Raw genomic sequence first — 20,726 nt, forward strand, 5'->3', positions numbered from 1 at the left:
TTGTTCGTACCTGTAATCTGCCTTGGGTCCCAATGAGAAAGGCAGACTACAAAGGAAAATAGCAGCAGTTGACTACGATCCTATTCCATTTGTTGTCTGGCTTTATACCCTGTTCAGTCAGTTGGTTTCTGAGGTTAAACATCTGGCTATCCTGGTAAAATTCTAACTGCCTGTCCTATCCGTAGCATTTGTTGCATCATTCAGTTTTGCTCTTGCACAGCCTGAGTGCCGCTTTCCCTGCATCTGATATTTTAATCTACAGATTTTATAGATCTGCAGAACAGCATTTATTGCCAACAGGGTAATTCGTCTAAAAAGAAGGACTTCAAAAGGCTGGACTGTCTAATTCGACCAGGGCTTTTTTCGAGCAGGAATGCACAGGAACATAGCTCTGGCTGGCTTGGCATCAGGGGGTGTGGCCTAATATGCAAATACACTCCTGCTTGGCTTTTCCTACAAAAAGTCCTGTGTGAAACAATGGTGATGTCAGGGGGTGTGGCTTAATATGCAAATGAGTTCCTGCTGGGGGTTTTCTACAAACAAAGCCCTGAATTCGACTATCTGGCCACTCTGAACTATTCTTAGGGAAACAAGAGATATAAACATTTAAATAAATGCAATCATACCTATGCCTTGACCTGGATGGCCCAAGCTAGTCTGCTTTTACCAGATCTTGGAAGCTAAGCAAGGTTGGCCCTGGTTAGTATTTGCATGGGAGACCAGCAAGGAAGCCCAGGGCCACTATGCAGGGGCAGGCAATGGCAAACTACCTCTGAGCGTCTATTGCCTTGTCAACCCCATGGGGTCACCACAAGTCAACTGTAGCACAATCGTGTATATAAACGGAGAAAAATACTGATTTGAGATAACCTGGGTTCAGAAAAATCTGAGCTTACATAGCAACAAAAAGTTGTAGTAAGTACTACCAAGGACAACAGTATCTCAGATATTGGGGGGGGGGGCTTACTGGGTGTGCAAAAATCCCCAAATCCAGTATTTTGGGGTTTCAGGTCCTGAAAAGTGTATTTCCTGATATCCCCAAATCCCAATACCAGTACAGTATTCAGATTCGGTAAATATTCAGGATTCCTGAATTTTTGGGGGTTCGATGGACCTGAGTGGGGGGAAACAAGAGGATCAGTTGGAGCAGTAGGAGTTTAGAGCACTGTGCTGCCCAAGCCAATGTTGGGCTGGCTCCTCTTGGTAGCTTGGTTTAAACTGAGCTGCCCAGAGGAGCCAGCCCCAACAGAGTGTTCTTCTTGCAGGCTCTGCTGGTCAGCCCAGTTTAGACTAGACTGCCAACAGAGCCTGCCCGGGAGCAGATCCTGCAGGGAGAGCTGCCCGGGTAGGAGAAGGTGGACACATACGATGTTGTTATTTGGTACTCTTATGTTTTAAAACTTACAAAAACATAAACAACTGTTTAAACAAAAATGAAGAGGATCACCTAGATTTGCCCTCTTTTGATCTGCAGTTAATAAACACAGAGTAGGCAGACTCTTAGAACACAGGTATATATAATGGAGAACTCTAGTTAAGGATACTGGATCTGTCCTGTATTTTCTTCCAGCTTTCACCTACAAATTTTTACTCCGTTTTCATGGAATATTCCTAAGTTTCATCCATGAATATTTGGGTTTTTTAGCCTCCTTATTCCCCAATAAATGAGTGGAAATGTGTTTTATCTTTTTTAAAACAAAAAAATTGAAGATAGGGGGCACCCGGACTTGAACCAGGGACCTCTTGATCTGCAGTCAAATGCTCTACCGCTGAGCTATACCCCCATCACACAAACTGAGCTCACCATAATGTCTAGTTATACATACTGGTTTGGTCACATACTTCCTTGCCATACCTTGAATCATCATTGCCTTCCTACTTGAACAGTAACCCTTTCCATATGAACATCTCTTAAGGAATAACCCGCTGGTTAGCTATGCTTTACAAAGAATTCTGGCGTATGTCCCAGAATATGCAGTTAAACATTCGGCAGGATACCAGGCCTCACTTTTATCCCCTTGTGTATCAAGTACTGGTAAACTAGATGTATTTCTGGGCAGCTTCTTCCCTGTATAAGGATCTTTCCTACAAATGACTCAGCTTCAGATGGTCCACCAGCTGCTGCCCTTCCTTCAGAGGCATGATCTAGCCATGGTTCTCCATGCTAGACTACTATAGTGTCCTCTACAGAGAGCTGTCCTTGAAGACTGACAGCTTCAGCTGGCACAAAATGTAGCCATAAGACTGCTTGTTGATGCAGGTTATTGCGAATGCATCATCAGTCTGAGAGGGGTTTCAATAGCTATCCTTTTATCTTTGGGGTATGTCAAACCACCGCCTTCCCAAGATTGCCCTGTATGGCGAACTCTCCACCGGCCATCGAAATAGAGGGGCACCAAAGAAGAGGTACAAGGACTCCTTGAAGAAATCCCTTAGCACCTGTCACATCAACCATCACCAGTGGTCTGACGATCGCAAAGCATGGAGGCACACCATCCACCAGGCTGTCTCTTCCTTTGAGAACACACGCATAGCTGGTCTTGAGGACAAAAGGAGATTGAGGAAGAATCGCACTGCTACAGCACCAACCCCAAATCAGACTTTTCCCTGCAGCCGCTGTGGCCGGACCTGCCTGTCCCACATTGGTCTTGTCAGCCACCAGCGAGCCTGCAGCAAACGTGGACTATTGCACCCTTCTTGAATCTTCGTTCGCGAAGCCAAGCCGAGAGATGTCAAAGCAATTATAATTACCTAAAAAGGCCTAGAACTTTGCCCCCAATCTGCACACATGAACATATCAAACTGCCTTATATTGTATCAGACCCCTGGTCCATCAAAATCAGTATAGTCTACTCAGACCGGCAGCAGCTCTCCAGGGTCTCAGGCAGAGGTCTCTCATATCATCCACTGCCAGATCTTTTAACTAGAGTTATTGGGTACTGAACTTTGAACCTTCTGCACGTCAAGCAGTTGCTCTACTGCTGGGCCATAGCACAAGCGCAGTAGTTCTTTCAGCTTTCACCCTGACTTCTGAAACCCTTGGAAAACAGGGAAAAGTCTTCTTCTGAGAGCCAGTTTGGTATAGTGGTTAAGTGTGTGGACTCTTATCTGGGAGAACCGGGTTTAATTCCCCACTCCTCCACTTACAGCTGCTGGAATGCCCTTGGGTCTGCCACAGCTCTCCTAGGAGTTGTCCTTGAAAGGGCAGCTGCTGTAAGAGCTCTCTCAGCCCCACCTACCTCACAGGGTGTCTGTCGTGTGTGTGTTTGTGTGTGTGTGTGTGGGAAGGTATAGGAGATTGTGACTGCTATGAGACTATGAGAGTCAGAGCATAGGGCAGGATATAAATCCAATTTCTTCTTATTTCCTTCTGAGCCTGACACAGATAAACCTCCACACTTCCACTCACACTAGAACCATTGCAGAAGGCCCCAGAGGTTCTAGAAGTCCCCTAGTGTGATTTCATGAATCAAGATCCTGTCATCCTGTCTTTGTGACTAGGAGGTGCACAAATTATGATTGATAGCCAAAACTAATGAGCGCCTGAACTCAGGATTCTAAGAAAACATGCTTATTTACACTAACAAGTACCTCAACAACGCTGTTCTTTGTTTTCCCCCAAAAGTGTCCTTTGGTTTTTCCTACCAAACATGGTAAATATTATCTTATTCCAAACCAGATTGTTTATGTTATCTATCAGTATTTCCAAATTTTACCCACCAAAAACCTTTGAGGATTAAACCAACTAAAAATTAAAGTTGTGGTTCTCCCCAAACACCTGGGGATCTGGCTGGGTCAGACTTCAGTTTAAAGCAATGACCTCATGAATTGCAATCAAGTGCTCTACCACCAAGCTAAACAACCAGATTACAAGTATCTGTCACAAAAAACCCAGTTAATGATACAGGATCTATTGGACAATTCACTCTCATGTATATCAGGCAAAAGATTTTTTTTTTTTAAAATTATCCACCAATGACTCTTTTGGTACAGAGAGGGCTTAATAAATCTGTTTTTCCTGCTAAAATGAGGGGGCACCCGGACTTGAACCAGGGACCTCTTGATCTGCAGTCAAATGCTCTACCGCTGAGCTATACCCCCAGTCACAAATCCATTATGCCAGGAAGCCAAGTTATGAATACTGGTTTTACCACATAGCTCCTTGCCATACCCCAAAGCATAAGTGCTTTCACAGTTTTCCTGTAACCCTTTTCATATAAACATTTCCTGAGGATATCTGCTATGGCAAAATGTTCTGGGGGTAAATTCCAGATAATGCAGTTAAAGCATTTGCCAGAAACACTCGGCCTCATTTTTAGTACACACACCAGGAGCATACCTCAAACTTCCTTTACCTTGCTCATTGCAAGAGAAGATTAGTACTGGTAAGCAAGAAGCCAATAACAATCTTCCCAGCTTCATATTGTCCACCAGCTGCTGCCCTTCAGAGGCATGATCTAGCCATGGTTCTTCATGCTAGACTACTACAATGCTCTCCACAGAGGGTTGTCCTTGAACACTGACAGCTTTAGCTAGCACAAAGAGAGGCTGAGTGCTGTGCAGGTTATTGAGAATGCACCTTATCAGCCTGAGATCCTTTTCGACAGCTACCATTGTGTAGTCTGGGTATATCAAGGCAACGGTAATTACCTATGAATTGCTAAAAAGATCTGGGGCTTTGCCCTAAGCCTACAGAATAATAGCAATGCTTTCAGAAAAAGCATGGAGAACAGTGAGTGAAATATCTTCTTTCTTTCTGAGCCTGACAGGAACGAACTTCCAACACTCTTCCACTCATGCTGTAGCAATTACTGAAGGCTCCAGAGATTCTAGGATTCTCTCAGTGAGATTTTTTCAAATGAAAATTCTGTCCTCCATATCTGAAGGAACATAAGTTATGATTGGAAGGCAAAACCAATGAACTCCTGAGCTATGGATTCAAAGAAAACATGCTTATTTAGAATAATTACCTCAAACTACGACTGCTAAGTAATTCAACGGCTACATCTGCTCTATACTCCAGGCCCAGTCTTTTGGGGAGAACTACATCTTGAATGTTTAGCTGGTCTAATTCCAAAAGACTTTTGGTGGGTAAAATTTGGAAATACTGATAGATAATGTAAATTATCAATCAAATCCTGTACCACCAAGCCAAACACCCAAATACCTGTCATAAAGAACACTATTTAATGTTACAGAATCTGCCTCACCATTCACTCTTATGTATCTCTGTTAAAAGATTTTTTTTAAAAAAATTAACATACTAACGACTCTTTTAGAACAGAGAGGGCTTAATAAATATGCTTTGCCTTTTATAAAGAGGGGGCACCCGGACTTGAACCAGGGACCTCTTGATCTGCAGTCAAATGCTCTGCCGCTGAGCTATACCCCCTAGCACAATATGAGCTCCCCATGAAGTCTAGTTATGTGCACTGGTTTGGCCACATAGTTCCCTGCCATACCTTCAAGCTCAAGTGCTTTTATACTTTTTGTATGATCATTCCCCCTTGAGGGTATCTGTGCTTTTCAAAGTGTCCTGAGGGTATGTTCCAGATTACACAGCTAAACACTCAGCAGAGATACTAGGCCTCACTTTTAACACATGCCAAGAGCATACCCCAAATTCCCTTTACCTCACATGCTGCAAGGGAATATTAGTACTGGCAGGCATGAAGAAGAAAATATTGGATTTATATCCCGCCCTCCACTCGGAAGAGTCTCAGAGCGGCTCACAATCTCCTTTACTTTCCTCCCCCACAACAGACACCCTGTGAGGTGGGTGGGTATGAGAGGGCTCTCACAGCAGCTGACCTTTCAAGGACAACCTCTGCCAGAGCTATGGCTGACCCAAGGTCATTCCAGCAGGTGCAAGTGGAGGAGTGGGGAATCAAACCCGGTTCTCCCAGATTAAGAGTCCGCATACTTAACCACTGCATCAAACTGAAGATTTTCTGGGAAGCTTCTCAGCTAATAAATATCTTCATTTTAAGTGACCCACCTTCAGACAGTCCACCAGATACAGCCCATGTTTAGAGGCAAGGCTACTTGATGGTGAGGGTTATTGGGAACACATCTGGTCAGCATACAAGGCTTTTAACAGCTACCACTTTACCTTTGGGGCCCAAATCAAGGCAAGCATGACCTTTATATGGTCTAGAACCTTGCCCCAGATCTGACGAAGAATGGTAGTTATTCTGGATTTCACCCTGACTTCAGAAAGCCTTGGAGAACAGGGAGATGCCTAAGAATCATAGAGTTAGAAGGGACTTCTAGGGTCATCTAGTCCAACCCCCTGCACAATGCAGGAAACCCACAAATACCTCCCCCTAAATTCACAGGATCTTCATTGCTGTCAGATGGCCATCTAGCCTCTGTTTAAAGACCTCCAAGGAAGGAGAGCCCACCACCTCCAGAGGAAGCCTGTTCCACTGAGGAATCGCTCTAACGGTCAGGAAGTTCTTCCTAATGTTGAGCCGGAAACTCTTTTGATTTAATTTCAACCCATTGGTTCTGGTCCTACCTTCCGGGGCCACAGAAAGCAATTCCACACCATCCTCTAGATGACAGTCCTTCAAGTACTTGAAGTTGGTGATCATATCACCTCTCAGCTGCCTCCTCTCCAGGCTAAACATCCCCAGCTCCTTCAATCTTTCCTCATAGGACTTGGTCTCCAGACCCCTCACCATCTTCATCGCCCTCCTCTGGACCTGTTCCAGCTTTATATCCTTCTTCAAATGTGGTGCCCAAAACTGAACACAATACTCCAGAGGCCTTACCAGAGCAGAGTAAAGTGATACCATCACATCACGTGATCTGGACATGATACTTCTGTTGATACAGCTCAAAATTGCATTTGCCTTTTTAGCTACCACATCACACTGTTGACTCATGTTCAGCATATGATCCACTAAGACCCCTAGATCCTTTTCACATATACTACTGCTAGGACAGGTCTCCCCCATTCTATAACCATGCATTGGATTTTTCCTACCTAAATGCAGAACTTTACATTTATTCCTGTTAAAATTCATTTTATTGGCTTTAGCCCAGTTTTCCAGCCTGTCAAGGTCATCCTGTATCCTGTTTCTGTCTTCTTCTGTGTTTGCACCCCCTCCCAATTTGGTATCATCTGCAAATTTAATAAGCATTCCCTCTATTCCTTCATCCTTATTTTCTTTCTGAGCTTGACAGGGATGTACCTCCACACTTCTGCTCACACTGGGGCAGTTTCACAGGGCCCTGGAGGTTTTAGGAGCCCCCCCAGTTTGATTTCACAAATCTGTACAGAATTTTCCATGCAGGACAAATGCATCACAGTGGGGAAAAAAAATCCAGACAGTGGCTGAGTCCACAATTTGGATGGACTCTAAATAAATGGTTGTTATTCTTAGCACTCACACAAGCACACACTCACATGTCTAGGTTTTGCTTGGCATGTTCGATGTCGCGTTTGATTTCTGGAGTGAAGTAGAAGTAGAGTTTTTTGGGCATTGGTAGAGGAATCAACGGAGTACGAACCGGATCAGGATCTTTGCTGGAATTGGAAGGAGGAAGGAGAAATGGACACATTAAATTCACATCAAGGGGCCACAAGAGTTAACAGTAGGAAAGGCCTCCGTGGCTTTCTCTGCATATATCTGGCAACCCCCCCCTTCCATCCACTTAAAGACAGAAAAGCATGAGAACCCTGCTCTGTCACTTAAATAAAGGAAATTTCACCTACCCCAAAAGAAAGCAGCTTGGAGCTAGGCAGGAACTTGCACAGAATGGGTTCTTGCGTAAACACAAGAATCAAAGGTGCCTGAACCTTTGGATTTCTTCTGAACAGCCTGTCCTAGGTTACCTGTGGCATGCAGGATTCACCTCCAGGTGAACAGGCAGGAAAATTTTTCAGTTCTCTTTCTCCTCTATCCCACCAAGTACCCTTATTAATATTGATAAAGTATTTTGCTTATATTGTCTCGAAACCAGTTGAAAACCTCCAAGGATAGAAGGGGGAGGGCAATTTTCTCTGGTTCTCCCCTCCCACTGCAAACCTCCAGTTCTACTCTTGGTGTTCTCAAGCTTCTCTGGCAACTAAATCAGTTAGCAGGGAACCATAGAGTTAGAAGGCAGCCATCCAGGCCATCTAGTCCAACCCCCTGCTCAATGCAGGATCGGCCTAAAGCATCCCTGAGAAGTGTTCGCCCAGCACACCAAACTTCAAACAAATACAACATTTTAAACAAATTCAAGCACTTGCCGTAAAAGAGAAAGCCTTGTCTTCCTCCTCAGTGCCTCTTTCACATCAGTGTTCCCTCTAAGCTGAGTTAGCGTGAGCTAGTTCACAGATTTTTAGCCTCCAGCTCACAGATTTTTGTCTTAGGAAGGAAGAATGACTCCAGAACACAATAATTTATGCAGTAGCTGGCAACTTTAATACCTGTAGCTGGCAACTTTAATGCCAGTAGCTCACAAAGTAGAATGTTTGCTCACAAGACTCTGCAGCTTAGAGGGAGCATTGCATGGGACCCCAGTCTCCACAGCCCCTCCCACTTTTCCTTTATAAGGAGATGAAGGCATTACCAGTAGTCAAGGACGTGGTCTATGATGGTGGCAATTGGAGGTCCTTCAGCCATTGCTTGTTCATAAAGCACTCCGCAAGAGCCGTCTTCTCCTATGATGAACTGTGGGTAAGGAAAAGAACATACTACATGAGAAGAAAATAAGGGACTAACACTTAGCATTAAAAGGTTCACTTTGACAGCATTTATCATACAGTGTTTAGAGCCCACAGGCAGAGATAATGGCCTAAGGAGAAACAAACACCACTGTGTCCAAAATCTTCCACTCTGATTACAACCCGGTTAAGTAGGCTAATATACCCCAAACTGCGGGTGGGGGAATGGGCACAAAGAGAATAGCTTGGTTTAAAACAAGTGGGTCCATAGCCAAAGGGAGATTTGAACATAGATCACAGCTCACTCTCTTTATCAGCTACATGAGCTTCTGGTGAGACAGTAGTTTATTAACGCATTATAAATGTAAAAACATATTCCAGTTCCATCTAAAAGATTTTCAATTGACAATTTAAAGTCCCAGGCCAAATCCAGCCCCATGACACGTACTGTCTGCCCGTCCCCTATGGTCAACCTGAAGTAAAATGAGTGAAGATCTAATAGCATTTACCCACATACCGCTTCAGAGAACCAGGGGCACAGCGCTGAACCATTCACCTCTCAAAGTGGCTTTCTAGGAAAAACTACTCGCATTTATAAAATGAACCATAATTTTTTTTGCGGGGTGTGGAAGACAGGAAGAGGCAAGGCTAACTTCCTGCTTCTTCCTTCAGGCCCCACTAACTGCCAGAGAAGATGGCAGGCCTCTCCTCAGCCACCTATGCAGCGGCGTCCAGCTGCCCTTCTAACACTCCTTAACAGGTATATCACGCACCTACCTGAATCAGTGGCAAAGATACCAGCAAATGTTGAAATAATGAAATAAGGATTGAATTTCAGTGTGAAGAGTGAAGCAATATAGTGGTGAGTGTGTGGTGCTTGTTTACAGTTGCATGTTTTGAAATAAATGAGTACTTTGCACCACGAAAACTTTATTGTATGATTATTTTATAGGTACGAAATTCTAGCTTGGATAAAGCAGTAATGCTAAACAGGAGTTCAGACCGGTTATGCCTGTAAGCTGATGGTGCTTGGAAATTTATTTGCGTAACCTCTGTATGCACTGTGCAAATCCGGAATTTCTATGAATTGTTTATGAACTTTTTGATACCAGTAAAGAAATTGAAATTTCCATGTTTATTGGAGAAGGCATCTTTATTGAGAAATTTTGTGAGGACTTAATATTGGACAAGAGGTACTTCATACATGGAGCTGTTACTTTTCTACCAGTCTCCTGTCCATGTGACTTTTTTCTGTTGCACCATCTGGAAGTTGGCTACCCTATGTACCATTAAGGTCAGAGTCTAAGATCGTTCCTTCAAACTAACAAAAAATACCCTTTGCTGATAGAAAACAATCACAGCAAAGAGACAAAACCTAAACCCCCCACTTTCTGCGTGTCTAAGATAGCCTTCCATAATGTGATCCTCCAACTGCAATCTGAAATGGTGCAGTTTATTTTACCACCTCATGGAATTTAATCTATTTATCCTACAATCAAGAAAGGCAAATCTATGCTCCATGACTTGCTGTTGAAATCAGACCATGGAAGTCTTGTCCCTGCAAGCTTCCATGAGAAGACACTCCCCACCACCCCCCAACTCCAACCCTGATTCTCTTCTCACCTGCAGAGTCTTGTCAAACCAGCGATTACCACTATTGGAGTAGCTGCCGCCTCCGTGCAACGTCTGTGCCGCAAGACGGCTTTCTGCACGTGCATCCGACACCTTCAGAACAGGAGCGTCCAGGCAGACTGTGAAAAGGCTACGCTGAATGGCACGTGCCGACTCCCGGTTCAGTTTGTCTAGAGGTGGAGAACACACAAGATAAGTATTCAGGAACCGTAGTGTGCATTTTGAAGATGCCTAAGAGGAAAAGCAGTAGAAAACAGGTACAATTATCATGCTTAAGCATGAACAACCTCTTTAACCCTGTCAAGCCAGGTCTAGCCCCAAGCGACGCTATGTAGAAAGACAAGTAAGACAGATCAGGTGTGGCATTCTAGCAGGAGCTCCTTTGCATATCAGGCCACACACCCCTGATGTAGCCAATCTTCCAAGAGCTTACAAGGATTTTTTTTGTAAGCTCTTGGAGGCTACATCAGAGGTATGTGGCCTGATATGCAAAGGAGCTCCTGCTAGAATTCCACCCCTGAGACAGATCTACACACAGAAAGGGAAGGGAACTTTCTGACCTGAGCAATGCCTTCTGTTCCAATCAAGGTTTGCTCACTGCGGATGCAACACCAAACCATGGTTTGCAAATGTTCTTCAAACCACAGTTCTGCAATCTAGTTTGTGTGATGGAGGAGGAAAGTGCCATTAAGTTGCAGCCAGCTTATGGCAACTCCACACGACTTTCAAGACAAGTGATTTTCAGATGTGGTTGCCATTGCCTGCCTCTGTGTAGCAATCCTGGACTCCCTCGGTGGTCTCTCATCCAAGCACAAACCGGGACCAACCCTGCTTAGCTTCCAAGATCTGATGGGATCAGGCTAGCCTGGGCCAATTCTGTTGCCCATTCTTAACCTGGATAGAGATGTTCAGACGGACCACTTCACCATGCTAAAGTGTTATGGCTACACAGTGGCCACTGGGCAGCAGCAGGAAGGGGCTTTTCCCATCATTCCATGTTCTATTTTCTTTCCCTTCCCCTTTTTTATGCTTTTTGAGCATCCAGCCCACTGAAGACTTACGGAGAATGCAAAAGCTTGTACACACCATTTTGTGAGATTCCAGAGGGTTCCAATAAAAAGGTAATACATGTAATGTAATGTAAAATTTTATTTATATCCCGCCCTCCCCCGCCGAAGCAGGCTCAGGGCGGCTAACAACATTTCAAGTAAACAGTACAGTATTAAAAACATTAAATTCACATTAAAATTCACATTAAAATCAATCAATAATTAAAACATTCCTAAATCAACACTGGCGGTAACCTTTATTAATCTGGCGGTAAACATTACTTCAGTTATTGGTGAACGCCTGTTTGAAGAGGGCGGTCTTGCAGGCCCTGCGGAACTGATCTAAGTTCCGCAGGGCCCGCACCTCCTCTGGGAGTTTGTTCCAGAGTTGTGGGGCCGCAACGGAAAAGGCCCGAGTGCGGGTGCTTTGAAGTTTGACTTCTTTTGGCCCAGGGATATTCAGTCTGCTTTTCCCCACTGACCTCAGTGCTCTCTGGGGCTCATATGGGGTATTTGGGTATTTGGTACATGGTATTTGGGTTGGAGGAGAACACAGAAAATTGTTAAGACCAGGGGGTTTTTGGGTAGCAGGAACTCCTTTGCATATTAGGCCACACACCCCTGATGTAGCCAATCCTCCAAGGGCTTACAGGGCTCTTAGTTCAGGACCAACTGTAAGCTCCAGGAGGATTGGCTACATCAGGGGTGTGTGGCCTAATATGTAAAGGAGTTCTTGCTACAAAAATAGCCCTGGTTAAGACATGGACTTCAGCACACATATGAATTGCCTTATACCTGAATCAGATCCTTGGTCCATCAAAGTCATTACTGTCTACTCAGACTGGCAGCAGCTCTCCAGGGTCTCAGGCAGAGGACTTTCACATTACCTACTGCCTGGTCCTGGCTGGAGACACTGGGGACTGAACCTGGGACCTTCTGTATGCCAAGCAGAGGCTCTACCCATGAGCCACTACCACCACATATTTAACATAATAGTTAATCCAGCCTCTTCCTTCTCAAAATATACCTCGCATGAGAGTAGTGTAAGCTTGTCCCCACGTGTGTCGGTGGTCACTGGTCAGCACCCCTAGAGGCTCCTTATCCGTCTTCCATGACTGCCCACGGATCCGCTGGAGCTGCGAGTGAAGCTGGTCGACTGTGAGAGGCGTTCCGTCACTGTTATAAACTTCAAGCTGGAAAAACTGATGGAGCATAGAGATGAGGTACATCAGTTCATGACAAACAGCATTGCTCTCTTCTGGGCACAATTCAAGCTGCTGATATTAGCCCACAAAACCCAGAAGGGTTAGGGATACTATTCTTTGGAGACCACTTCCTCCCATGCTCATTTGAAAATGAATATATCAAGTCAAATTACTCTTGGTCAATTTATTCACTTCTATTCTGCTTTTCTCCCCAAAGGGAACTCAAAGCAGATTACAAAGTATCCTATTTACCTGAAAGGAAAATTAGGCTTTGCCCTCAAGTCATCTTACATTCACATGCAAATTACTGGTATTTTATCATTAATTTGTTATATTAAAGCATCTATAACACACCCTTACATGTCATTCAAGTACAGTAATAAAATTTTTGTACACAGCATTTGCAAGGAGGGGCATCTTATATCCAGGGTTGTCTTTCTTTCATGTTAATGCAGGCAGACAAAAATCCGGAAAAAGCAAAACAAACTATTTAAAAAACCACATTATCATAGATACCTACTAAAAACTACTTTGCCTGTATGTCCAGACATTTCATAAGTCTAACTGTCCGAAGAGCTTGGCTTTGCAAAGCTTTCTAGATGGTATCGCGATGTAGGAACTTTCCTGGCATAATCACAATCTAGATGCCACAACTGAAAACACCCTAGAACAAGGGTCCCCAAACTTTTTGAGCTGGTGAGCACCTTTGGAACCCTGGTACTGAGTGGTGGGCACTGGCACAAAAGGGCTGCCACAGGAGGTGGGAGTAGGCTTGCCAATCCCCAGGTCCCAGCGGGGGTTCTTCCACTTTCCCAGGCTCCTTCCTGCCCCCAGTCAGCTGGCCAGCGGGAGGAAGCCCCACCCACAAAGCCACCAAGTGACTTTCCCCCTCCGGAGGCTTCAGTCTTCGATTGGAAAGGCTTCCTCTTGGGATGGGGCATCTGTGTTACTTGGAATAAGTTGGCTGCAACTTGTGAGTAGAGAGGCCAATCCCTCGCTTCAGAGTCGCCAGAAATGGGGGGGGGGCCTGGGAGGAGGGAAACGTCTGCTGAGCACTTCATTATTCCCTATGTGGAGATCAATTCTCATAGGATATAATGGGGAATTGATCGGAGGTTTCGGGGGCTCTGGGGAAGCTATTTTTTGAGGTAGAGGCACCAAATTTTCAGTATAGTATCTAGTGCCTCTCCCCAAAGTACCCCCCAAGTTTCAAAACAATTGGACCAGGGGGTCCAATTCTATGAGCCTTAAAAGAAGGTGCCCCTATCCTCCATTATTTCCTATGGAAGGAAGGTATTTAAAAAGGTGTGCTGTCCCTTTAAATGTGATGGCCAGAATTCCCTTGGAGTTCAATTATGCTTGTCACACCCTGGTTCCTGGCTCCACCCCCATGGTCTCCTGGCTCCACCTCCAAAGTCCCCAGATATTTCTTGAATTGGACTTGGCAACCCTAGGTGGGAGTCTGTCACAAAATGGCTGCCACAGGAGGTGGAGTCAGTCACAAAATGGCTGCCAAAGCTTCCCTTCAGACGCACAATGAAAATCCTTGTGCTGTGGTGCCATTTGCTACCAAAGCAACATTTTTAAAAAATCAATCAAATCTCCAATGGCCAAACAGAAGCCAGGTTTTGCCTGCTCGTTTTCTAAAAACACTTTGGTGGTGCCATAAAAGCTGTCAGTGGGTCTCATGGCACCCCCAGGTACCATACTGGGGACCCTTGCCCTAGAACAAACAGTGGTTAATAGGACCTGCTAAGGAAATCCTGCTCAGATAAATGAAATTATTGCAAAGGGGCAGACCAGGAGTCAGTCCTTCATGAATGTGGGTCCCATAAAGGGCTGTCCACCAGAGGCTGGAAAATTGTGAGAGTCGGGGTGGGGGGTGCCATGGGGGAGGGTCATCAGCATAATGGCATTACATCAGTTCTGGGGAAAACACTAGTTTACACTTTAGGAAACTAGAGTTTCTGGCAGTTCTCAGAGTGGTTTGACTTTTGGGTTTTCCACAGAATTCACGTAATGACGTTGCATCAACAGCTTTTTTTTTTTTTAATAGTCCTGCCAGCCGCAGGAGTGGCAGTAAGCAACAGGAGCTAGGGGCAAGAGATTTTCCATCCCCAGTGGGAAAAGTAGAGCTACCAACTACCTGGAGGGAAAAAATGCCCAGTTCCTGTAATAGAGGCTTAATTTATTTATCATGGAAGTTATTTATCATGGAACATCATTGATCGCCATGCCATGAAAAGACTCAGCAGCCCATTTCCACACATTAAGCCTCTGTTAAAAGGACATGGCATTTTTCTCCAGGCTTGTTGGCAACCCTAGGGGAAATGGTAAGCCTAGTCCCAGAGCATGAAGAACGTCAAAATAACAAATACTTTAATTTAGGAATTAATTTAGCCCAGGACTATCTATTCTGACTCCCTTAGGATTCTGGGAGATTTCTTTCCACACCCTGCTGCTATCCATGACCTTTTTAACTGGAGATTCCAGATCACCATGCAGAGAATTACCTGGAAGTTGCGGACTACTGTGATAAATGTGGCTGGTCTCCGGCCTGGTGGAGGCAGCAAGACAGAATCGTGTTTTGGTCCCGGAAGGCGGCATGAGGCGAAGATGCGGGAATACTGGTCCATGCATAGAGGGTAGCCCCGGGAATATTCAACCAAGAGAGTCTGGCTGGCGTGAGGGGGGAAAACCAGGAAAGTGAGCCAATGCCCTTCAAGCCTCAATCTTCAGGCTACTGCCATTCCTGGTTGGTGGGACTAGGGTTACCAATTCTGTGTTGGGAAACTCAATTAACTGGGCAAAATCTGAGTGGATGCCACGGAGATTATCATGAAGTTTCCTATGGATATTTTTGGTGGTGCCCACGTGCCATTATTTATCTTGGAATACTGATTCCTAGAGATACTACACATATGATTATGCTAAATTTTAACATGCTAATTGCTGATGTATCTTTTTATTTGAACAGATGGGCAACTTTCTTGGGCTCTTTTGAAGATTGTCTGATGCCCCTCTCTAAGTGGAATGCATTAGGGCCAATGTATGCTACAGTGGATCCCTTTCCTCCTGAAATGTCTGTCTTTGTTTTTATGAATAGCCTTTATTCTTTATGAACCAATGAAGTACAGTAATAAACAATTATAGTTGCAGCAACAGTAACTACAAAGCCATATCCCAGTAAAGATCCCATTCATCCTCCAATTTCTACAACAGGAGAACAATTGTGTATCACAACAATATCTGTTTGATTCATTTTCACAGGCTAAATTAATACTATGGGCCAAGCCAGACATAAAAATTGGGAAGAAATCTTTTTTTTTATGGAAAGCTTGGACCAACAGGAAGATTTTTAGGTTGGATCAACTGATAGTCATCTTCTTGGCTGAGGTCTAGATAGGACTTCTCAATTTCTGTTGAACACCAATATTTACAACTTCAAATCTGTTGATATTCAGATATGGCTTTGGAGTATAAAGCGTTTCAGAGTCCCCTATTGCTTCTGGAAATGCTAACTGAATTGAGGCAGAAAATGAAACCTACACTGTTTATTTATAAACAGTTGATGTTGATTAATACATATGATATGCAGAGTTTCAGGAATTAATGAAATAAGGAGCTAGACTAGATTGCCCTATTTTGACAAAGCAATGAGATAGGGCCTTCCAAGTTTATAATTTACATCTTCGAGACTGGGTTTTCAAGTGTGATGCTCTGTTAGACAGAAGGCAGTCTTGAACTCACAATCTGCCCCTTGGTTTAAACTGTTTAAGTGTGATCATTTTAGATCCTCTTTAGTTAGTATTGCTAACTATAATCTCAGAGCCGCCTTTACATCCTTGTGTTTTGAATCTATGCTCATGGCTATATTAGCTGGCCGCTATAGCAGGACACCTAAGGAACAATGACTTTGTCCCTGTAATCGAAGACTTACCCCATTATATTCTTAATTGTACAATGTATGTCCAACCCTGGTTAAAATGCCTTTCTGAGATTCTATCCAATCTACATTCCTATTCAGACTCTTAGAAGACTAGTTTTGTTAGCTGACTCTGATGCCAACATATATTACAAAATGGCTTTATATGCCTTGGCTGCAAAGAAAATACAAGCTAATGTTGTTATCAAGGGATTTAATTAACATCGATCTCAGAAGATATTTCCTTTTATGATGTTTTATTTGGACTTGACAATGGACTAACAGTCTTATTTTAAATCTTATTTCATTTTATACAATTACGTTATACCTATTTTATTCTCTTGTCATCCTTGGTTTATAATGGCCTATGGCTAAAGACAAATAAACATTTGACATCTGACATTTGAGTAAAGTGTCTAACTGTTGGCATTAGAACTCACACAACATGTCCCTTAAAACCCTTTGGGCATGACTGTCATTTGCTTTTTCTGGGAAGAAGATCCAATTTTCATATCAATTTCGTATTAGAACGCTCATTAATTTTTGAGGATGCTTATGTACTTTTAAACTATTTTCCTGTCTCTTGGAGGCTAACCAGTGGTCCACGAAAATGGACCCTCCATGCTGTTATTACAGCTAAAAGACTCACATTACAACACTGGAAAGATAAAAGCCCATCTCAAGTAAAGCAATGGATTGAAGACCTTAGAATGGATTGAGGACCTCTATCAGTATTTGAACGCATAGTGTAAGATGGCTATAGCATATAGACTTGTATAGAAATTATGTCTAGATCTGCTACCCCTGTTATTATATCGTTATCTCTACTTTACATATATATCTCCTTTTTCCTGTTTAAACTTTATTTAGTTGCTGGATTTTTCTCTTCATGTTCCTTTTTTGTGGTTTTTTTAAAAAAAGAAAGAAAAAGTTATTGCTGGTTTTGTATTTTAAAGCATTTAAAAACCATTCGCCTTCTTTCTCTCTGTTTACTTGGATTGCGTCTTTCTTTCCTTGGTCCTACTTCTATGTTTTAACCACAGCCCAGCACACAGAATAGTAGCAGACAAAATGTTTCACTTGTTAACTTTGTTTAAATTTTTAAGAAATTTATATGGCCTATATGGGAGGGGGGAGATAACTATTTCCTGAGAAACCATAGGCCCAACACAGACATCATCTTCCCATTCAAGTTGTCAGCCTACTGTTCCAATCCTTCCCCCCTTCAAACTTACCCCTCACCACTGAATCCCTCTCCAAGAGCTTTTATTCTGACCTGCACATTGGTTGACTGAAGATACTCTATATTTAACAGAGGAAGCCACCTTATATCGAGCTAAACTCTGCCCCACCTAGATAAGTAATGTTCACCCTGATAGGCAGCAGGTAGGAAATAGCATGGACCAAACCTGAAGTGTTCTCAATGCAAACCATGTGCTTTGGCTCCAGACCATACCATACAATTACTGGATAAACTGGTCATCTATGTTGCCTCGCCAAGCAGTGAAAAGAATCTTAAGTGCTCCTCAGCTTCCCCAGGCTTCTGAGAAGGAGGAGATTGGATTTATACCCCACCCTTCATTCCCTGAAAGAGTCTCAGAGTGGCTTATGATCTTCTTTCCCCTCTTCTCCCCACAACTGACATCCTATGTGCTAGGTGGGGCTGAGAGAGCTCTGACAGAAACTGTTCTTGAGAGGAACAGCTCTGCAAGAACTTGTGACTGACTCAAGGCCACATCAGCAGGTGCATGCGGAGAAGTGGGGAATGAAACCCAGTTCACCCAGATAAGAGTCTGCACACTTAACCATGACACCAAACTGGCTCTCAGAAGTATGGTAAGATTCTCCACACTGCATGGCAAGACCAAGTGGTCTAAAGAGCACCCAGGTGATTCTTCATCTATATTAATCCAACAATGCCCCCTTAAACAGCAGATCCTCTTCAACCCCCTCCCACGTTTTCCTATAGATGCAGGGCTACATTTCACATCCCCCTATCATGACAAACAGGCCAAGTCTTGTGTACATAACTATGAATTTAACCCACTTGTAGGACACATTGCCAAGGGTACTCACTGGTCAATCTTGGCCTTGAAATCCAACACACCAGCAATGAGTTTTGCTGCAAACCTATAAGGGTGGAAAAGGAAAAAAAATCCTGATAAATCCGAAAAAAGTCCTCCAAGCACCAGTCTCCATTCTACTGCTCTGTCCCAGCTCTGGAATACACACTTTGTATCATTTTAATAGGGTTTTTTTAATTAAAAAAACTTTTTATAACATACAATTTACATACTTAGTTTGATTAATAACAGAGGTCCACAAGAGATCAAATGAAAACAAACAATTGCCTTTTTATCAAATTCTGTTTCTCTTACCAGGGAAATGAAAGTCTAGAAGCAGCAGTAAAGCTCAAGAGAATTTTCTGATATTTTACACAAAGCCTAGATACATAGTTTAATTTAAAAGAGACTTCCAGATTTAAGGACACATGAATCTCTAAGCCATTCCTAAATTTTTCACTTATTATGGTATTCCAGTAATTGATAGCACATGGCAATGTCACTACAAAAATGTCAACATCTACTAGAGACATTACACATCTTTGCAAACTTCTTGAGAATGAGACAGATTTGATGTACAGTATTAAGCAAGTTTCCTTTAAAGTTCAAAGATAACACTAAACGACATTCCTTGAGACAAAGCAAACTTCCAAATTTCACCGGAAAGCTCACATCCAAGATCGCAATTATATTTAACCTGAGAGATGAGACTATAACTAGCATATAATTTAAAACAAAACAAAAACTCATTAAGTTTACGGGGAAATACGGTTTTTGCCCTTAATCATAAGCACTTCAACATCTAAAATATCTGTTGAAGTTACATTTCTACAAAATTTCTTCAATAACTTTTCCCCTGAATGTAGTCAAAGAAGATAAACAGACCATTACTTCAGAGGCAGTTTGGTGTAGTGGTTAAGTGCATGGACTCTTATCTGGAAGAATCTGGTTTGATTCCCCACTCCTCCACATGCAGCTGCTGGGTGACCTCAAGTCAGTCACAAGCTCTCTCAGAGCTGTTCTCTCAAGAGCAGTTCTTAGAGAGCTCTCTCAGCTCCACCTACCTTACATGCTGTCTGTTTTGGGGAGGGGAAGGGAAAGGGGATTGTACAACGCTCTGAGATTCTGAGTGAAGGGCAGGATATAAATCCAATCTCCTCCTCTTCTTCTTTTTACCAGCAATAAAAAGTAACCATCCTTTTAACAGATTTTAGTTCCCTCTTAAATACAATCCGAGAGAGGTCACTATAATGGATAACACAACAAAAAATGCAAGCTAGTAACCAATTTATTAAGAAATATAGAAATCAGTCCAAATGTCCAAAACATGTATATTCAAAGTAGTGTGGTGACAAGCCAATCGATTAAGTACTTAAGAAAGTATTATACAAAAATATCAGAAGGACATTCAGACACCACCAACCCTCTTCCAGTGAAAAAATATATCATACTTACATATAGATTCAATTATATAGATTTTTTACACAATTTTCAAAAAAGAGGGAAACGGAGCGTCTCCAGCAGCAATTTCGCCTCGGCTACAGCTCAGTATGTGGCTTCTTTTTGTGCACCCTAATGGTGTAACTAACATGTTTAAAAAGGCATAGCCTCTACCAACAAAATGAGATGCCAACTTATCACTATCCTCAAGATAATCAGACATTAGGATACTATTTCTTCTCAACCTTACAAACTGGCCATATGGTATATTCTTTTTCAAGGCATGTGGATGGAATGATGAATACTGTAAAAAAGCATTCCTATCTGTTGGCTTTCTGTAGGTTTTAGTTGCCAACTTATTCTCAGTAGTTTTGTACACAACTGTATCTAAAAAAGGTACATCATTAGTGCTTTCCTGGTAAGTAAATTCCACCTTGTCATGCATTGTGTTCATACAGTTCATGAGCTCTGCCACATATTTTGTGTGGCTTATCACAAAGAAACAATCATCTATAAATCTGGTGTAAAAATGATCTCTTTCAAAAGATTGCAATTTCCTTGAAAAAATTTTCCATCTCAAGTTTGTTCATAAAGAGATTTGCTATGCTAGGGGCACAACTTGACCCCATAGCTTCCCCAGACACTTGCAAATAAAAAGAATCTCTATATTGGAAATAATTCTTATCCAGGATTATGTCTAGCAGTTCCATAAGGAAATATGTAGGGGGCTCTTTAATTTCCCTCAACTCCAAA

At 42.9% G+C, this 20,726-nt stretch overlaps 1 protein-coding gene and 3 non-coding genes across 4 annotated transcripts in view; all 4 read right to left on the reverse strand.

Moving 5' to 3' along the window:
• LOC132572227 (carnitine O-acetyltransferase-like) overlaps positions 1–20,726 on the reverse strand; it is a 68,119-nt gene that overhangs the window by 16,226 nt on the left and 31,167 nt on the right. The window contains exons 4-9 of the mRNA XM_060239077.1: positions 18,547–18,600; positions 15,059–15,224; positions 12,368–12,542; positions 10,283–10,461; positions 8,566–8,666; positions 7,415–7,534 (exon numbers count right to left, since the gene is read on the reverse strand). Of these exons, the coding sequence (XP_060095060.1) occupies positions 7,415–7,534; positions 8,566–8,666; positions 10,283–10,461; positions 12,368–12,542; positions 15,059–15,224; positions 18,547–18,600 (795 nt within the window). The remainder of the gene's footprint in view (positions 1–7,414; positions 7,535–8,565; positions 8,667–10,282; positions 10,462–12,367; positions 12,543–15,058; positions 15,225–18,546; positions 18,601–20,726) is intronic.
• Positions 1,713–1,784, reverse strand: TRNAC-GCA (transfer RNA cysteine (anticodon GCA)). The gene has a single exon. It is a non-coding gene; the product is annotated as a tRNA-Cys (tRNA).
• Positions 4,030–4,101, reverse strand: TRNAC-GCA (transfer RNA cysteine (anticodon GCA)). Its single transcript has one exon. It is a non-coding gene; the product is annotated as a tRNA-Cys (tRNA).
• On the reverse strand, positions 5,321–5,392 carry TRNAC-GCA (transfer RNA cysteine (anticodon GCA)). Its single transcript has one exon. It is a non-coding gene; the product is annotated as a tRNA-Cys (tRNA).

Source organism: Heteronotia binoei, chromosome 5 (assembly GCF_032191835.1).
Source record: "Heteronotia binoei isolate CCM8104 ecotype False Entrance Well chromosome 5, APGP_CSIRO_Hbin_v1, whole genome shotgun sequence".
Classification (NCBI taxonomy): domain Eukaryota; kingdom Metazoa; phylum Chordata; class Lepidosauria; order Squamata; family Gekkonidae; genus Heteronotia; species Heteronotia binoei.